The 18,689-nt window shown below is 37.0% G+C and overlaps 1 protein-coding gene and 1 pseudogene across 1 annotated transcript in view; both read right to left on the bottom strand.

Moving 5' to 3' along the window:
* Nucleotides 1-1,547: 1,547 nt before the first annotated feature.
* On the bottom strand, nt 1,548-5,556 carry LOC117999960 (annotated as a pseudogene).
* Nucleotides 5,557-7,695: 2,139 nt separating this feature from the next.
* The window catches only part of SLC25A36 (solute carrier family 25 member 36), a 38,322-nt gene continuing 27,328 nt past the window's right edge, over nt 7,696-18,689 (bottom strand). The window contains exons 5-7 of the mRNA XM_034995899.1: nt 16,638-16,704; nt 13,862-14,151; nt 7,696-11,624 (exon numbers count right to left, since the gene is read on the bottom strand). Of these exons, the coding sequence (XP_034851790.1) occupies nt 11,431-11,624; nt 13,862-14,151; nt 16,638-16,704 (551 nt within the window). The 3' untranslated portion in view covers nt 7,696-11,430. The remainder of the gene's footprint in view (nt 11,625-13,861; nt 14,152-16,637; nt 16,705-18,689) is intronic.

Here is an 18,689-nt window from a genome sequence, read left to right as displayed (position 1 = left end):
TTACTGGGTGTAAAAGTCGGTCGGGTTTGGCAGCACATCAGAAGGAACTGTTCCCCTATCTTCTGTCTTGCGTGCTAATTTAGTTGTCAGACTGGCTGACCTTGCTTTGGAAGGCTCTGTCAGAGGTAAAAGTCTGGGCGTTTTTACCCCCAAATCTGCTCTACCTTTGGTTATCCAGTTTCATGATACTGTGTGTAGATAGGAGTTCCTTTTTATGTATTCTGTTTGGGATTGTCAATCCAAGGAATCAGTTCTTCATCAGTTTTAGAAAATCCCCAGCCTCCATCCCTTGAGATGACCTCTTTGATTCACTCTTTCTGCTTCGCTGGGACAGCAGTCGCCAGGCACTGAGCCTCTGGGGCGTCCTGTCTGCATCTCACCATCTCCTCCGTGTCTGCCTGTTCCTCCTGGCAGCATGGTGCTCCAGCTTCCCGTGAACCCACATTGCCCAGCTCTGTCCAACTGTGCTTTAAACTTTAGCTTTCACTTCTAGAAGTTACATTTGGTTTTCAAATCTGCTCAACCATTTTTTAGTGTCCCACTCTCCTATTTTCAAGCCTGTCTTATATTTTTAAAACCATACTCATTTGCATTTTGATTTATATTTGGTAACTCCAGAATCGCCTTTCTTTTTGGGAGTGGGCTGCTTTTGTTTTTAAGGCTTGTCACTTGTGGTGCGGCTTCCTTGTGTGCTTATTATCAACCGTGTGCTGTTCACAGTTCTTGAAATTATTCATGTGTTTGCACCGTGACTGTAGATGAGGACTGCTTTTTCCAGAAAAGAATGGTCTTCGCTTCTACCATGCATTTGGGATCCTATGTGTCTGGAACCACTTTAATTCGTGATTTTGGGGCCCCCTCCCCACTCTAGCAATGCAAAGTTGGGCTTTAATTCCACTCAGGGGTCAGTACTGGGTCTCAGGGTCGGGCTGCTGTTATACTTCTGTGTTCTGCTCAGCACCAGGGAGATGGACGAAAGAATCCAAATTTACTACTGGAGCCCCAACTTAATGGGAAGGGTCTATCAGACTCCTCAACTTTGGGACCTGGTCATCTACTTCTGCCTCACTTGCTTCTAGGTCCTAGGTGGCTTGGAGTGCTCTCTTAACTTTTAGGCTCTTACCATGTCTTGGATTTTGGCTTGCTCATTCCTCATTATGTTCACGCTTGGATGTTAAGATTTTTAGAATATTTTACCTAGCATTTTAATTGCACTCATTAGGAGCACTAACCCTAAAACCTAACCCATTTTAGGTAGCAGAAATAAAAATTTTCACTTTGCTTTGATGTTCTTCATATCACTACATTTATAGGAATGTCTTAATCCAAATTAGTATACATTGTGATTGGGCACCTGGGTGGCTCAGTCAGTTAAGCATCTGCCTTTGGCTCAGGTCATGATCCCAGGGTCCTGGGATTGAGTCCCGCATCGGGCTCCCTGCTCGGGGCGGGGCTGGGGGCTGCTTCTCCCTCTCCCTGCCACTCTGCCTACTTGTGCTGTCAAATAAATAAATAAAATCTTTTTTTTTTTTTAAAGGATACATTGTGATTTGTGGAGCTATGGATTCATGTTTATCAACTCTGGGAATTTTCCAATTACCTTTTAAAATGTTGCCTCTTCTCTATTCTGCTCATTACTAAATATAATGAAATATATTAGACATTCTCATTCCATCCTCCATTATCTCCCAACTGATCTTGCATAGTCCTTCTCTTTACCTTTCCTGTCCTGTAGATAATTTAGATAGATGTTCAAGTTTAAATCACTTCAGTTACATCTAGTCTTTTTTTTTTTTTTTTAAAGATTTTGACAGCGAGAGGGAACACAAACAGGGGGAGTGGGAGAGGGAGAAGCAGGCTCCCCTTGAGCAAGGAGCCTGACGCCGGACTCAATCCCAGGACCCTGGGATCATGACCTGAGCCGAAGGCAGACACTTAACTGACTGAGCCACCCAGGCGCCCCACATTTTGTCTATTTTTTATTTACCCATTGAGTTCTTGATTTCAGTGCCTAGTTTTCTTTCTTTTTTTTTTTTTTGACAACTGAGCACTGTTTTTGTGTTCTTCTTTGTAACTGTATTTCAAATTCCTTCCAAAACAAGGCCCCAGGAACCCCCAGGTTCAAGTATGTCCCTGAGCTTGGTCCACTGCTATCTTGTATTCATGCTTGGGTATTTGTTCACCAACATTAAACTCCAGGATAGATGTGACACAGCAGGACTCCCTCGTCCGTGGCAGGAGTCCTCTGCTGACTTCAGAGGTGGTGGTGGCAGCCAGTGTGGAAAACACACTGGAACTTTTCCCTGGAACTGGGCTGTAAGGACAAGTGCCTGCCAGGAGCATCATCATCTTTTCCTTGACCCGCCCTCTAGTTTCTGAAGATATAACAGAAAATAATCTTCTTTGAAGATACTGGAAACAATTCCAAAAGACAAAACACATGCCACCAATGCACTGAGCTTTCAGATATTCTGGGTTTAATTCAGCTGCGGAATGAGCTGATTGATGCATCCCCTCGATAGCCAGGTAAACCCACCTCCTTGAGGTAGTCCACTCTATTCTTGGTAGCATGACGGGCCACTGAGAGATGGAAAGGATATAAGAACGCAGAGATTCCTGGAAATTTTTCCCCGGAAAGGCAATTTCATGAATGAGGTCTTCCAAGCAAATAACACCATACTTCCCCAGGTGCTCCTCAATCACTGTGTTGTCTGTCAGAGGGATGGTTTTATTCTTGACCTTGTCCTGGCCACGTTTCAAGATGAGTTCCCGGACAGACTTCAGATTTGGAAGTCCCCAGGTCACATAAGGTTCCACTATATGCAGTGTTTTTATGATCTGGGGGGTCACTCTGAAAAAGACACCACTAAAAATCTTCAGGCGAAGCCTTGCAATGGTCCTCTGCACCAGTGAACTCACCCCATTAATCTTTTGGATGCATACAACAAAGGTCAAGTCATGTTTATCTGGCATTTCCAAGCCACGAGGTCTCCCTTCTAGTCATCTGAGGCGCACCCTGTCGCGTTGCTGCTGCCAGGAATCAAGTAAGAACCATTCCAGTCGCTTAAACTTGAGCTCTTTTCCTTTCTTCTGCTCTTTCTTCTCCAAAAGTGCCTGCTTTGCTTGAGTGGCTTTCAGGGCCTGATAAGCCTTCTTCTTTTTCAGATTTTCTGGAACCAATGGGATCTTTTTTCTTTGCTCTTGCTCCACCATGTTTCCAAAGCTGCAGCTACTGCTCTAGTTTTTTTTTCTTTTTTAAAGATTTTATTTATTTGACAGAGAGAGACACAGAGAGAGGGGGAACACAAACAGGGGGAGTGGAAGAGGGAGAAGCAAGCTCTCTCCGTGGAGCAGGGAGCCCGATGTGGGGCTCAATCCCAGGACTCTGGGATCATGACCTGAGCTGAAGGCAGACGCTTAACCACTGAGCCACCCAGGTGCCTCAACAGTTTTCATTTTTATGGCCAACTATTAAAATCTGTTTCTTATTTCATTTTGTATGCTCATCTTTGTAATTACAAATACTAGCTACTCTGCATTTTCTCTCTTAAGTCCTTGATGGTGTAAATCTGTTCTTTTCATGTTTCGGTAATCACTCAGTGGCAGGTCTTGTGTTTGGTAATCATTAAGCAATGCTAGGAGTCTGTAGGCCCAACTTGGAGAGTTTTCCCCCACCAGATTTGATTCTGCTTCTACTGGTATCCAGGGGAGTACTCCTCACCCATCCTGGGAGCACCTCAGTCTGCTGACACCCCTGCTCTTCAGGCCTGGACCCCAGATATTATTGGAGATATAAGCCCCAGCACCAGTCCCCACCCTGATTAATCCAGATTCAGTTCTAATTGTTTAGGTTTGGGCTTGGCATGGGGGAGGGAAAGGGAGAAGTCCTTGGGGAACCCTTCAACTTTTTGTGAGCTATGCCTCAAAAAGCACGTTCTGAGATCCAGTTGTCAGGGAGGTGAGTAGCTCAGAGGTCCTGCTTACTTGATACCAAAATCGGATACTTACTTTTAAAACCTCCATTTTATTTCTTGAAACATACTAAGCATGACTGTTTTATGAACTATACTTTGATAATTCCAGTACCCCAAGCCTTCATGGGTTTCATTATGTAGTGTTCAAACATTTTTTTTACTTTGCATTAGATTTTTAAAAAACAGGCTTAAAGTGAGCAAATCTTATATCTACAGATAATGTATCTTCACATTATGTACACACCTGCTTAACCCTACCCAGATCAACATGTTGAACTTTTCCCACTACTCCAGAAACTTTCACTAAGCCCCTTGCTAGTCAACTCCTCCTCTCCAACTCTAGGTACACTAATTTGACTTCTATCAAGCTGGCTACATTTGCCCTTTCTTGACCTTCATATAAATGGAATACAGTGTATACTATTCTGTGCCAGACCTCTTTCATCTAACATGTCTTTAATACTCATTTACATTATTGCATGTTTCAATAATTCCTATTTTGCTTTTTTACTATGTATTTCATTGCATGAACTTACAATTGATTTTCCCTATGAACATTTGTGGAGATTTTCTCTTGGAAATTCCCACTCCTCCTTTCCCACCAGTAGTAATTTGGGTTGTAGCACAGAAATAGTTTTAAACTTTCTTAAAAACTCCATCTTTCCAAAGTAGCTGTACCATTTTACATTCTCCACAGAAATGTAGGAGTCCCAGTTGTTTCTACATCCTTGGTATTGTGTCTATTTGTCATTATATTGGCTATATTGTGTTATCTTATTTGTGGTTCTAATTTGTATTACTAACCTGGGATCAAGCCCCACATCGGGCTCCCTGCTCCACAGAGAGAGCTTGCTTCTCCCTCTCCCACTACTAACCATGTTAAGCATCTTTATATACGCTTGTTTTTAAAATAGCGTTTAGGTCATTGCCTGTTTGTGTGTATATTTTATTACATATCCTGTCAGATATATTGTAAATATTTTCTTGCAGTCTGTGGCTGCATTTTTACTTTAATGTTTTTAATTTTGAGGGTTTTTTTCTTAATGATTGGTGCTTTTTGTGGACTCAATCCCTGCCTACTTCAAGGTTGCAGATACTCCTTTTTTTCCCAGAAGGTTTGCAATTTTTAATTTTTACGTTTAGACTCATTATTTGTTTGAGTATGGTGAGGTAATGGCTCACTTTTCATACTGATATCCAGTTGCTCTTATGGGGGCGGGGACAACAAGAAACAATCAATACATAACTTAGGAAAATTCAGATCAAATAACCTAGGCCACTAAAACACCTCAGAGTAAGTTCATACAATGGAGATCAATCTGACTGGATAATCTTGAAAGGTAAGATTCAGAAATAGTGAATGAAAGTGGGCCTTTTATCCTTGACAATGAAAGACTTAAGGAATCGAGGTGCTTTGGAAGTGAGACTGGGACACAGAAAACAGGAGTCTAGCACTCAATTTTGTTGAGCTCCTTTGAATGAGGCTAGGCTTAGAATCCTAGGTCTACCACTAGTTTCAAAATGTCAAGATACTTTTTTAAAAAAAAACAGTATTTATTGAGAGAGCACACACAGGCATGAGCATGGGGAGGGGCAGGTGGAGAGAGAGAGGAAAAGAGAGTGAATCGCAAGCAGGCTCCACACCCAGAGTGGAGCCTGCCTCGGGTCTCATTCCCATGACCCTGAGGATCATGACTCAAGCCAAAACCACAAGTCCGACACTCAACTAAGCCACCCAGGGACCCCTCAAAACACTTTTTGTGTAAAGTCCCAGGAGAAAATGTAAGAAAATTGGTTATTTCTCCTGATGGGCTACTAGAACACTTTGATCTTTGTTTCAACAAGGAATGCCCCTCTCCAAATCAGCCTGTCAAGTTTGTTTCAAAGTTTGGTTTAAATACTATTTTCCTCCAGCCAACCTTTCCAGATCTTTCTAAGAGAGTCAATCACCATTAACACTTCCAGAGAACATGACATCCCTGAGGCTCACCTAAGACACACTGAACCTAGTTCAGTTTGACTTGCTCTGTTGTTACAAAGATGCTTTGGTGAGGGGGAGAGGGAAATCCAGTGCTTCCCTCTGGACCTCAGAAGTAACCTAAGGCTCTATATAGAACAGCTTCAAGAGCAGTTTACTGCTCCAATTCATATACTTCGTTCTATTTCTTATTAATCCCCCACTATGTTTCGCCCTGAGCGAATCCCCATAGATCTTCCCTCTAAACCGTATTTTGTTTTGTTACTCATTCCAGTGTTCATCCCAAAGGCTGCTGAATAATCTAGTGTAGTAAATAAACACAGAAGATTCAGAACACCAAGTCAAAAAAAGCCCACTGTGACTAATATCCCTCTAAATACCACTTGTCTATTCACCCTATCTATAGACTGTTGGAAAACCACATGAAACCACTGTATAAACAGAGCACTCTATTTAAATTACTGAACTGGTGGGGCGCCTGGGTGGCTCAGTCGTTAAGCGGCTGCCTTCGGCTCAGGTCATGATTCCAGGTCCTGGGATGGAGCCACACGTCGGGCTCCCGCGTCGGGCTCCCTGCTCGGCGGGAGGACTGCTTCTCCCTCTCCCACTGCTTGTATTCCCTCTCTCGCTGTGTCTCTGTCAAATAAAATCTTTAAATTACTGAACTGGTTCCATATATATTACGGTAGACAGTTGGTTTGTGCAATGCAAAAAAATTAGGAAAATAAAGGAAATCATTTAACTACACTTTGTTTTCTTGCCTGAGTTTATCAGTTGTGTGGATGTCATACTTGAACCTTAAGAAATCATACTCACAAATTCCCTCTATCACGGTTTGTAATACTCAGTAATAAACACACATATACCAATTTAAACTTGGGACAGTAAGCAGTAGAATATGCTTGTCATACCAACCTCAATGATTATTTTGCCAATGTCCTCACCTCACCCACTATTTCAGTCTTCAGTGGAAAGTAGTCCAAAAGCTTTGTTTAACGTCTGAGAAAAGGGACAGGACAAATTGGTCCTGGTTTCCTCACCTACAAAACTAGGTGATGTTTGATGGTAGCTACAACTTGTGAAAAAACAAGACAAAATGTAAAATGGATAGGTACTAGAGAACACTTACATCTGTGTCAATTGTTTCAACCTACCGTATGTGGATTCATTTGGTTATTCTAACAAGTTTCTAGCCCTTTAACTTTTAATATTCTTAACTTTCTGAAAGGCGAAAACCAAAACTAACATGAAGTCATGATGTTAAAAAATCATTATAACCGGGGGGTGGGAAGATGGGGTAACCATGATGGGTATTAAGGAGGGCACGTGTGGTGATGAGCACTGGGTGTAATACGCAACTAATGAATCGTTGAACACTACATCAAAAACTAATGATGTAAGATAAAATAAAATGTCAAAAAAAATCATTACAACCTCTTTAGGCTCAAAATTTTCAGATATTCTTTGCAAATTAGATGTTTTGATACATGGAAAGTATGGTACCTAATTCAATAAACCTGTGGAATATATGGCAGAACAGAAATATCTTACTGACCTAGGAGGGAATTAAAGAACTTGACCTTTTGTTTCCTATAGAGATATCACTATGTCTAGCAGATCGGAGCCTAAACACTTAACTTGAAAATGGCAATGCACTTTTGTTCTTCACATAATCCTAAGAAAGTGTGGTTACATTCTCACCAAACCAAAATATTAGAATATATTATAGAAAAAACCCCCATATTTTCATAAGGATATTTAAAGTTTTTAATTTTAACAATTCAAATAAAATTCAGCTAGTTAACAAATAGAATAAATGCACATAATTTACAGCCATGTACACAAAATGTGAGAATAGCAAACCTCACATCAATGGTCAAAAGATATCAACTCTTTTGATTATTTAGCTGTGACTAATAGATCATAATTTAACTGTTCACATATGAGGGGTACACATTCAAATGTTTAGTAACATAAAAACTGAGTGAAACTAGAATTTTCAGTTTCTAAAAGGAATAGCATAAAAAGCAGTGTATAGATTAACAAGAAATATAAGTGCATGATGGAGAAGAGACTTGAGTGGGCAGAAAGTTTGCACATTGTAGGAAATATTTTCATATAATTAAAATTCCTTCTAATTTAAATCATTCAGAAATACCTTTATTCTTAGGAATGTTTAAGTCATGATCAGTAGACAGGCTCAACTATTATATTTATCAGCCCCAAAGGGGTCCCTACAGTACTAATAGTCTGGGCAGAAGAGTATGTAAACAACAAAAGACAGGCATGAACAATGCTAGAAGAATAAAAGGATAGATTGATTTCCAGCACTTAAATCCTTCAAGTTCAAATCAGTATTTTTCATGACTTAAAACAAATCTAAAAATGCTGACATGTTTATACTCTAGTAAAAGAGTAAAACACTCATTATTTTTAACACCCTGGTCCTAATACAATAACGCTATTCCACAATGGGCATTAAGATTTTAGGAGACAAAAGGCTGGATTAAATAATCTAACAATATTCTATCCTGGTTTTGAAGTGACAAATAAATTACTTGTGAGCCCCATCTAGTAAGTTGGTTCCACAAAATTACATAATGAAAATTAAGACAAAGCTTTGGTGATAGAGCTTTTTTTTTTTTTTTTCCCTGGATTCAAAAGCACAGTATTACACCCCACAGTCACAGGGTTGGTAATTCTCAGATTTGGACTTTTAAATTTAGGAAATGTCTATGAGCCACAGGTACCAAAGTTCTATCTGCTGCTCTATGAGCATACTCTTTCAGTATCTACTGCTTTAAGTTCAATTCAATTTCCTGATAAAATTCTATAATAAAAGTACAGACAAATCCGAAGAATGCTGCTGATCTCTATACTAGAAATAAAAAGTCATCTGATAGAAAATAGATGAAAACAAAAGTTTAAAAAAAATTAAATCCTTTAAATATGCGTTTTTCTTTTTAAACATGTGCATCAATTTAAAAAATCTCCAAAGAAATGTTCCAGAGACAAACTTTATATACAACTTTTATAGTTTTCTTTTTTAAATTATCTCTGTCACACATAAAGTAAACTATGGCAGATTGTGCTTTGGGAAAAAAAAATTAAAATAAGCTTCATTGCTCCTTTCCAGTTGTTGCACAAAGAAACAAAATCTAAGACTCTAAGATCTTTTCTTCCAGTACAAAGAGAATACTCACTTTTAAAAGCTGAATATAATGCACTAAAGGTCAACATAAGTTTTATTTGCTAAATACAAACAAGAATAGAATACATGTTCATCCTTGAAGGACACTTACTATGAATCTGCTAACACTAAATAATAAGATGTTCTGTAGCTGCTGGTTTTCATATCATTCTTAGTCATTTGTGGTGTAGTGAGATCATTACCATTAGGGAGAACCTCTGTCCTACATTCAACACAATGTATGTTCATGAATCTCTGCAAGGCAAATGGCATTGTATTAGGCAGTGTAAGTGGCACCTGAAAAGGCAAACACTATAGATGAGACTTGCTCTACAGATTTAAGTTAGAAACCCCTAGATTTTTTTTTTTTGGCTTCTCACAATAAATGTCAAAGCTAAAATTCACCATAAAAGGTACGAATAATCCCAAAGGTAATGAAACTAAATTTGCCTTTGGTCTCCAAATAGATTGGAATATTTTTTAATTCCAATCGAAGCACCTCAAAAACATCCAGTTACTGTTGATTATAAGGAGTTAAGAAAGTGAAGGAATTTAAGAGGGCACTGTGTTTCACTGGTGACAGCAGAGATAACTTGCAATGACGTGCTACAATTTTCTGTGTTAGGGGCATTAGAGTGTACACAGAATACATAAAACATTTATATTATTAAAGATCTCCAAAACACCGTATCTAAAACCCAGAAAAATGCTTTGAACATGGTTTCTGCCTAATACATGACCAATGTTTAAAAAAAAAACAATCTTAACATGGAATTCTCTACTCTCACCCCTCCTCCAAAAAAAGGCCACAAAGTGCATTCACAAAGAGTCATTCTTAAAATAAAGCCATTGCACAAAATGTACAGTTCATCTATATTGAAATGAGTACCACACTGGAGTTTAATTGTAGATGTTTTATACACCAGTATAGCAACTTCCATAAGCAAAAGTCTCTTAACAGAATTACAGCAAACATCTTCATAAGGGCCATACATATATACATTTAAGTATTAAAAGGTACAGTTGAACTCAACAGCAAAATGTAAAAGCTATATCCTGTTAGCACACTTAATCTGAATTAACTTGAATCTTTCTATGATTTACCATTCAAGAAATCACAGGATAGCATAAATTTCTTGTCAAAAGCAGTTTGTTCATTTACAAACTGTGGTCAATTAGGATCACTACCTGCTCAATCAGATAGCAGAGGGCCCCCTCTTCTATGTTTATACTGCCCCAGATATTTATAATGTCACCTTAAAAAAAGAAACCTATTACGGCAAAGCTGAAAATTACCATTTTCTCTACAAAATAAATGCAATCTATACTGATCCTCTGGAAATAATTCAATGGTTCAAATTTCTAATGTAAAGGCAAACAGAAAAAGATTCAGAAGTGGTGAATTCTTTCCACTTTAAGAAAATGATACCTAGGTATGACAGATGATAATTCAAGTTTGTAACTCATAAATCACTGACAAGACAACTCCATTCATTCATGTATTGTAAAGTTAGAGAAGATATGAGGACGTGCTCAAGTTTTTCAAATGGCCAAGAATCAACATTTCATGGTTTCTTCTGTCCCAAACTATTACCACTCAGCTTGATATGTTAATCAACAATTTAAGTGTCCACATTATACTCAACATCAAGCACTTGTTAGCAGTGGAAACCAAAACATTTTAAAGCTAAAAATACGCAAGATCTTTAGACATTATTTCATTAGTTGTCAAAACTAGTGACTATTAATGCCAAATAATTAATTTTAAAACATTCCAGATCCTCTCAAGGAAATGGGAAAATAATACTAAGGATCTCACTTATTCTTATTTTACAATTTTACAGGAATTACACAGATGCCAGAGGTAAGACATTTATGACTGTCAATACTATCTTTGGATAGTTATAATATTTATACAATTAGGGATGGCTTTGTTTAGAAGACTGGAAAAGTGCTCATGGAACACACACTATACTCTGACTGCCATAAATCAACAAAATGCAACTGTGTCCTGTGGACATGGTAGAGAAAATGGCAATTTGGAGGCAGGAGTGCTTCTAAAGGCTTTTTTCTTAGAGGCAGCCTAGGTTTTTTTTTTTCCCTTCACATTACTGAAAAAGACCAAGTAATGTGGTTATGATTACTTAATTCCTACAACCAAACTTCCACTTAGGCATAGTTACATGTTCCCAAACTTTTTTCTTCTGTCCACCATGCTGGCTTCAAAACTGCATGGTCCACTGTAATCTTTTGGTCTTCCTTCTTCATAGTACAGCAGCTTGAAGTTGCTATCCATTGAGAAGGTAGACCACCAATTCGTAGGTGGCCATCATAATGGCTGTGTTTGGAATCTGTCTCACCAGATGAGTTGTTAGACCACGGTAAAGAGACCCATAACCTTCTTCTTGAACCACCAAAGACAGTGTCTGAAAAAAAGATCTATATTTTGTTCCCTCTTCACGTAGTCGTGTTCTTACAACTTCTGTTTGGGGGGGAGAAAAAGTCATTTTAAAAGCATTAGTGATATCTTTATTCCCTCCTAATGCTGAGCACATCCCATTTACCAGTCTTTAAGTGTAAGCTCAGAATAAATATGGGAGTGGTTTTTAATGTGTAACTTGCTGAAACTGGTCTTATTACAATAACACCAAATTTCTAAGACAGCTGGCTAAAATCACTAATAATAAATACTAATTATAAAATTTCATAGGTTCCTGAATGGTTAAAGAATAAAACAAAAGTGTCAGTTGTATACTAGATATAGATAAAAGGGAAAATACATGTGGTAAGGAAAAGGTGAAGAAACAGAAAAGGGAATGCAGGTGGTTATCAAAGATGAATACACAAAGATATGGTGAGAAATAAACATAAAAGTTCTTAAGTGGACCCCACAATGAGAAAATAGAATAAATAATCTATTCACAATGGTCCACAGATACCAACATGAAATTTCATGTACATAAGCCTAAAAATGTTCAAAACACTAGCTGTTAGCTAAAAGGCCCCATTTGGGAAGCAACTAAGCAAAAATCGTAAAATTTTAGAGCTCTTAAGAGATATAAAAAGATTATGGTTAGTCCATTATTTCTTAGTTTTGAAAGGTGAGGAAATCAGACTGCTGAGAGGTTTTAGTCAGTTGGGGGTAGAGGCTGGGACAAGAATTCAGCGCTCTCTACTGAAGAGTCTGTTTTTCCAACACACTACTCCTGCTGGGCCTGAGGGAAATGGCCTAGAACTAGAACTATTTTCACTGCAAATGTTAATATTTGAAATCTCTTGTGTCCTATCTTAAAAACTCATGCCAGTTATATATTCCATTCAAAATATTGTTTATAAACTACCTCTTTGTATAAAGACATCATCTCACTTGAGGGGACAAGGTGCTGTCTCTTACCCTTAGCAGGGTACAGTTCTAGGTATCCCACTGTAGCCAGGACCTAAACAATGTTGCTCATATTGTCCTCTTTTGACTTCTCTTAAAGAAAGAAGTTAGAAACTTCCCTCAGGAAATAGAGGTAAGTTCACAGTCCAACTTGGTTAGAGTTGGTCTTACTCATAAATTACATTTTAGAGCAAATACTCATTTCCTCCTACCCCTGTTTCATTTGTCTTGATATAGCTTTAATCACAGGGCCTCAGATTTACAAGGATGAATGTAAATGTTAATCAGTGTAACAAAAGTGAAGCATTTAGATTAAAAACCCAAAGCGGGGGTGCCTGGATGGGTCAGTTGGCGTAGTAGCATGCAATTATTGATCTCAAGCCCCATGTTGGGTGTAGAGATTACTTAAAAAATAAAATCTTAAAAAAAAAAAAAAAGACCCCTGAGGCTCAGTCAGTTAAATGTCTGCCTTCCGCTCAGGTCATGATCCCAGGGTCCTGGGATTGAGTCCCGCATCGGGCTCCCTGCTCGGCGGGAAGCCTGCTTCTCCCTCTCCCTCTGCCTCCCGTTCCCCCTGCTTGTGCTCACTCTCTCTCTGACAAATAAATAACATCTTAAAAAAAAAAAAAAATCCAAAGCAAAACAAACCCCCAACACAACAAAATCAAAGGCTATACTTAAGCAAAACAAAAGTTATAAAAAAACCCTCAGCATCTTGCACACAAATTTTTAAGTGATTTTGTTATCTATTAATGAAACAGGCTAACACTATAAAACTTAAAGATGGAAATAAATCATTCATATATACTTATTTGCCAACTTATAATCCTTTGGGATTACAGACTCCATTTCAAATTTGGGCTCCTCCACTGACTAAACATGTGTGACCTTTGGCAACTTAGAAAATGAAGAAAACGAAGACAAATTCTGGTTATGTTCTAGCATACTTAGACTTAAATAGAGAAGGTAAGTACTTTGCAGGAATTTTTTGTAGATTAGCAATAATGTATATAAAGTATCTATTACACCATCTATATTCATACCTTTTTTTTTTTAATTTGCCCAAACATCACCTGGCTGGAATCTGATGGACTCTGGGCTAAAATGTGATGGTCCAGAGTGCATGCTCAATCTTCATCATGCTACTGTAATATATACTGACCTATTAAAACAGTTACTTACACAGATTTAATCCCATTATAAGCTCCTAAGAACTGTATTGTTTTACTAGAATTCAATAAAAATTATAAATGCTGTAATAAATGGGCCATTGGCTGATGTGGGATAGTATTTCTAAATTAATGGAATTTTACTCCCAGAAGCCCACCTCCTCTTACCATGTGGATAAGCTAGAGTTGTGGCACAAGTTTTTGAGGTGGCAGCAGCTAGCATCATTCCCACAAAATCTGACGCTTCTTTTACAGACTCTTCATCATTTTCCATTGTAGAAGCAATCTTATATTCCAGTATTTTTTGCTTAATACTTTCATAAATAACAAAATGGATAACGGTCTCTGATATGCCAGCATATGACGCAGACATGCCCCTATAAAATCCTCTAAGTCCATCTGTCTGATACACTTTACGAATACATTCAAAAGCGCCCATTCGCTTTTCCCCACGGTTCCTGAAAAGCAAAAAGGAAAAATGTTATTTACAAAGTAGTATAGGTTTTTAAAATAAAGTCAGTAAAATATAGTGGAACTATGCCACTCTAAATATAGAATGATCCTCTTTAACTCATGGAGAAGTGAAACCAGAATTTTAAAACATTCATTTTAGACTTCCTATTCTTTTGTCCTAAGTTTGTCACATTAGATGGGTAACATGTAAGTAGTTTATTTTACTAATGCAAAATACACTACATTAAAAATCTTCAGTTTCATACACTCATTGAAGTTTGTATTGTAGGGATAAGAAACAAAATAGTCCAAATACATTGTGACTGCAGCTCAAGATAAAAACAAGCTGTCACATTACATTGAATCATTAAATCCAGTTCTAAATTGAGAAGATTTCTTCTGCAGTTCGTAACGTAAAAGAGTGATTGAGACACCAATGATGATAGTACATCACAAAGCAAGGAGTATACTTAATCCAGTACTTGTGCATTTGAGGGATTCTTCCAAACCCACTCAGCTCTTCCCAAAAAATGACTGGAAATTTAAGTCAAATTTCCAATGATCCTTTGAAGGCAAACAGGCCTATCTTTCATGTCAGTATCATGGTGAACAGTGAATGAGGACCCTGAGAGTTACCAAATAATTACTGAGCACTGTGCCCAGTAAAACTTCCTTAGTGCTATTTATAGGCAGTGTATCTACTCTTATACAAGTATGTAATTTTGAGTTTATAAAAATATTACCTTACACTATGATTCTCCCAATAGACCCTTATCTATAAGAAATGGGTTTAAATGCTACCTACAGGGAAAGAAATAGAAAATTTACCTATGTATAAATTATATGCAACCTGTTTCTGACATAACAAAAACACAGTTAAGACACCCAACTGATAACCCACAAATTCCTCCAGTTTTATGAACTAATTATTGTCTTGAACTAATAATTGTCCTCAACTAATGACACTGAATGAATACTTTCTTTGTTGAATGATCCATGAAACCAATTGTAATCAGTTTCTGCCAGAGACTTCCTCATGAGAAGTTAAAATGCTACAAGTCCCAAAGGGTAATATGCAAACACATCAGCCCTGTTCTTGATTTCATGGTTATACATTAGCATCCTCAAACCAACCTTCAAACTACTACACCAACCCCACCCCATTCCCCATCACCCCAAGCCTAAGAGCTTGTGTTGGCTTGTGCTACAATTGTAGGTGAAAAAATAATAGAGTTTTAAGCCATACTTTTCTCAGGACCCCCCACAGATCCACCCTACATCATACTGAAGCATAACCCTGGTAGTTTATAATAGTATAATATCAACTGGCATCTTCACATTTCTCTAACCTTTGGGTTGTTTTAACTACCACTACCTTTCAGATCTTTGGCTTTAAGAAGTAAACTTTGAGTTTTGCTTCACGACGCTTAAGATTTCATTTCAATTATCCTGGATGAAACAAGAATTAGAGATGTTTCAAGTCTCCAAATAGCATATAGTTCAACGTGACAGAATGCGGAAAACATATTTAAACAGGCATGATTGTTAATGATTTCTTAGATCAGTTTTATAGTCTATGAGATATATAGACTAGTTCCCAAGCCCTAAAATATAACAGTGAAAATTTGTTCCAAGTCTACTCCAGACCAAAAGGCTAAAAATTTCAAAAGTATTATTATTATTATTATACAGCAATAGGATCGTCTCTCTATAGCAGTATTTCCTTTTCCCCATCCTCCATTCTACAGGCCAACAGGAATTAAGATGGCAAGACTCTAAGCTGTACTGCTTCAGGACTTTGCTCGGTTCCCAAACACGCTGAAGGCCCTAAACTTAAGACCTATGAGGTTTGCACTGACCACTGCTTCTGCTTAAAATGGGCTCAAAAAAAAAAAAAAAAAAAAATCGCTGACTATTCCATTTAAAGTTGGTCCCCACTGTTTCTTGGTATAGCTCTAGAACTGAGCAGTATATCTGCTCAACATACATTTATCACATGAATGATTTTTGCTCCCATAAAGTGGTCACTGATAACAGATGAAGTCTATGAATATATGAGAGCTAAATCCCATGCCAGGCCTCTCTGTATATAGGTTAATAAATTTGAGCAATGATCCTTCAAGATTTAATCTAGACTACTTGATCATATGGGTTGTTTAACTGTTGGGAGACCAATTATAATCATTCACATAGTGAAATTATCACTGCTTGGGCTAGGCTAATATATATTCTTTTTCTTTCATTTTCTTTTATTTAAAAACACAACACATAATATACTTTCTCCCCTAGAAAGTCTCATATTGCCAACTATTGTATCACTTTTGCTTTTGATGGTAGACCCAAGTTTCAAAAACCAAACAAATAAACAAAATCAGCAGCAAAAGAGGGGAAAGACATGGCTAGATACATGGCACTGAAATCTCACAGATATAAATTTACAGGAAAAAATTAGTTGAACCAACTTTAATTTTGTTTTAATGAATTAACATACCTTGCATCAAGCTGTAACCGAGTCTTTATAAGCCAAATGGGGTTGGTCGCTGTGATTGCAGTAAAACCTAAACAAACATGTTTAAAATGAACTCTGGTAAAAATGAAGAATACACTATTAACTTTAAGGTTTTAAAAATCATACAAATCTATATTAAAGAAAATGTATAAACTATTAATTGATGTATGCTATACACTTTTATTTTACAAACACATACAACCATGAACATTTGTAGTTTATTTCCAATCTACATTCTCAACTTCTGACCATAACTAAAAAATTATTTTAAGAGCAAAATCTGGTAATATATAAATTCCTCTCCCAACATATTCAGAATATTCTCTGGGGCGCCCTCTACACTCTAAGATAAATTTAGAAACCCATTTCTACAGACAAATATATAGAAATTTGGTGTGTTCTAGGGCTTTTTAGCATGCAAACTCTACAATAGCTACTTGAGGTCCAAATCCCTACATTAAAAGTGGATTCTACCTAAAGGTCAGCATTTACTCTATTTGATCTTAGGTTGGCTATATAACAATAAGGACTGTTGTCTGCCTTTATGAATGCTTTATATGAACATATACTTACTAATACTGTTATAATAATGGAATTACAGAAGTAAGGTTTCTGTTAAGGTTAATAGGACAGATCTACTTCTCATCCATTTAAACACATACAAAAACTCAGAGGTTCAAAAAGTTACACATTGGAACTTCCCTCTCACTTTTATAGACACTGGAGAGAGAAACTCAGAGTAGAAGGTAGTTCTAGTTTACTTTAAAACTTAAGTACTATGTACTATCAGTGCAGAAGGGTGGTCTCCTAAGATGGCTCATTCCAGTTAGTAAATTAAGATCTCTGGAACAGTTGTTTCTAGACTAGTGCTTATCTTTTACTTTCTAGCTTCCTACTGTTACAGAAAAATAGCACATGAAATGCAATCTTGATAACAGGAATTTATGAAAATTGCTTCATCTATACAAAACGGGGTTTTAATATATTGCTTGTGAACATTTAAGATCACTACACATACTTCAAAGAACTACTTACATCAAACTGTACTTATTCAATTGGCCCTTAAATTCAATGAAAACTTACATGCAGAAATGTCTAAGGATCTTAACTATTTTAAGCACACTGTGTTTAGAAAGGTGGAATAGAACCAGCACATTTAATATGAGTAAAGTTTATTTCAGGAAGAAAAACGCTGTGGTGCACTTAAAAATAATTTGTTTTTTAAGTTAACATATAGTGCAGAACCAATCATAAACCTTTTCTTGGCTTTCAAAGTCAATATAGGTATAGCTAAAATGCAAAATAATTTTACTAAATTGTTTACAAAGCAGAATTTGGTCTCATAGGTTCTTTTCCCTTCTATAATGTCAGATAATTAGCTAACTCAAATTTTATTTCCTAATTCACTGTTCACCACCACAGAAAGAGCCAGATGTCTCACAAAGGGATGCTTAAATTGTATCTATTTATAAAACATGAATAATGGAATAAAAATTTGGTTTGGTAACTCCTTTCACTATTTTGGAATAGTTCTATAGTCTCCATTTCTCTCAAGTGTTTTTAATACTACATACAAATGTATAAAACTAGTACGGGACCAACAATTTTGTATGCGCCAGTATTAAATTAATAAAAATTTAAATGTTGGACAGGTTATCAGGAACATTTTTAAATAAGAGTTTCTTTTCATATATAGATTCTTGGTAAAAGGAAAGGAGAAGAAAAATATGAAACTGTTGGATCTGTTTAAATATTTTACTTGGAAAAGATTTTTCTTACATGTCCTGGCTTAAATGAGAATAAAGCTAAAGAATTTTTTTTTCTTTTCTTGACCTTCATTTTCCTAACTGAAAAACTCAAACTAAATACATTCAAATTATATTTTAAAGCAAATGTCCACCAGACATCAGTAATCTGGCTATATCCCTTATTTAATGATTCTTTGTTTTTAAACCTAAATATTTGTATTAGCTAAATGTCTGTATAGTAATATTAGGGGGCTTACTAGTGAAAGGCTGCAAAGCAGCACAAGGC

The sequence above is a fragment of the Mirounga leonina genome, unplaced genomic scaffold (genome assembly GCF_011800145.1).
Source record: "Mirounga leonina isolate KUSES-001 unplaced genomic scaffold, KU_Mleo_1.0 Mir_115, whole genome shotgun sequence".
NCBI lineage: Eukaryota > Metazoa > Chordata > Mammalia > Carnivora > Phocidae > Mirounga > Mirounga leonina.
This window is presented reverse-complemented; position numbering and strand designations above follow the sequence as displayed.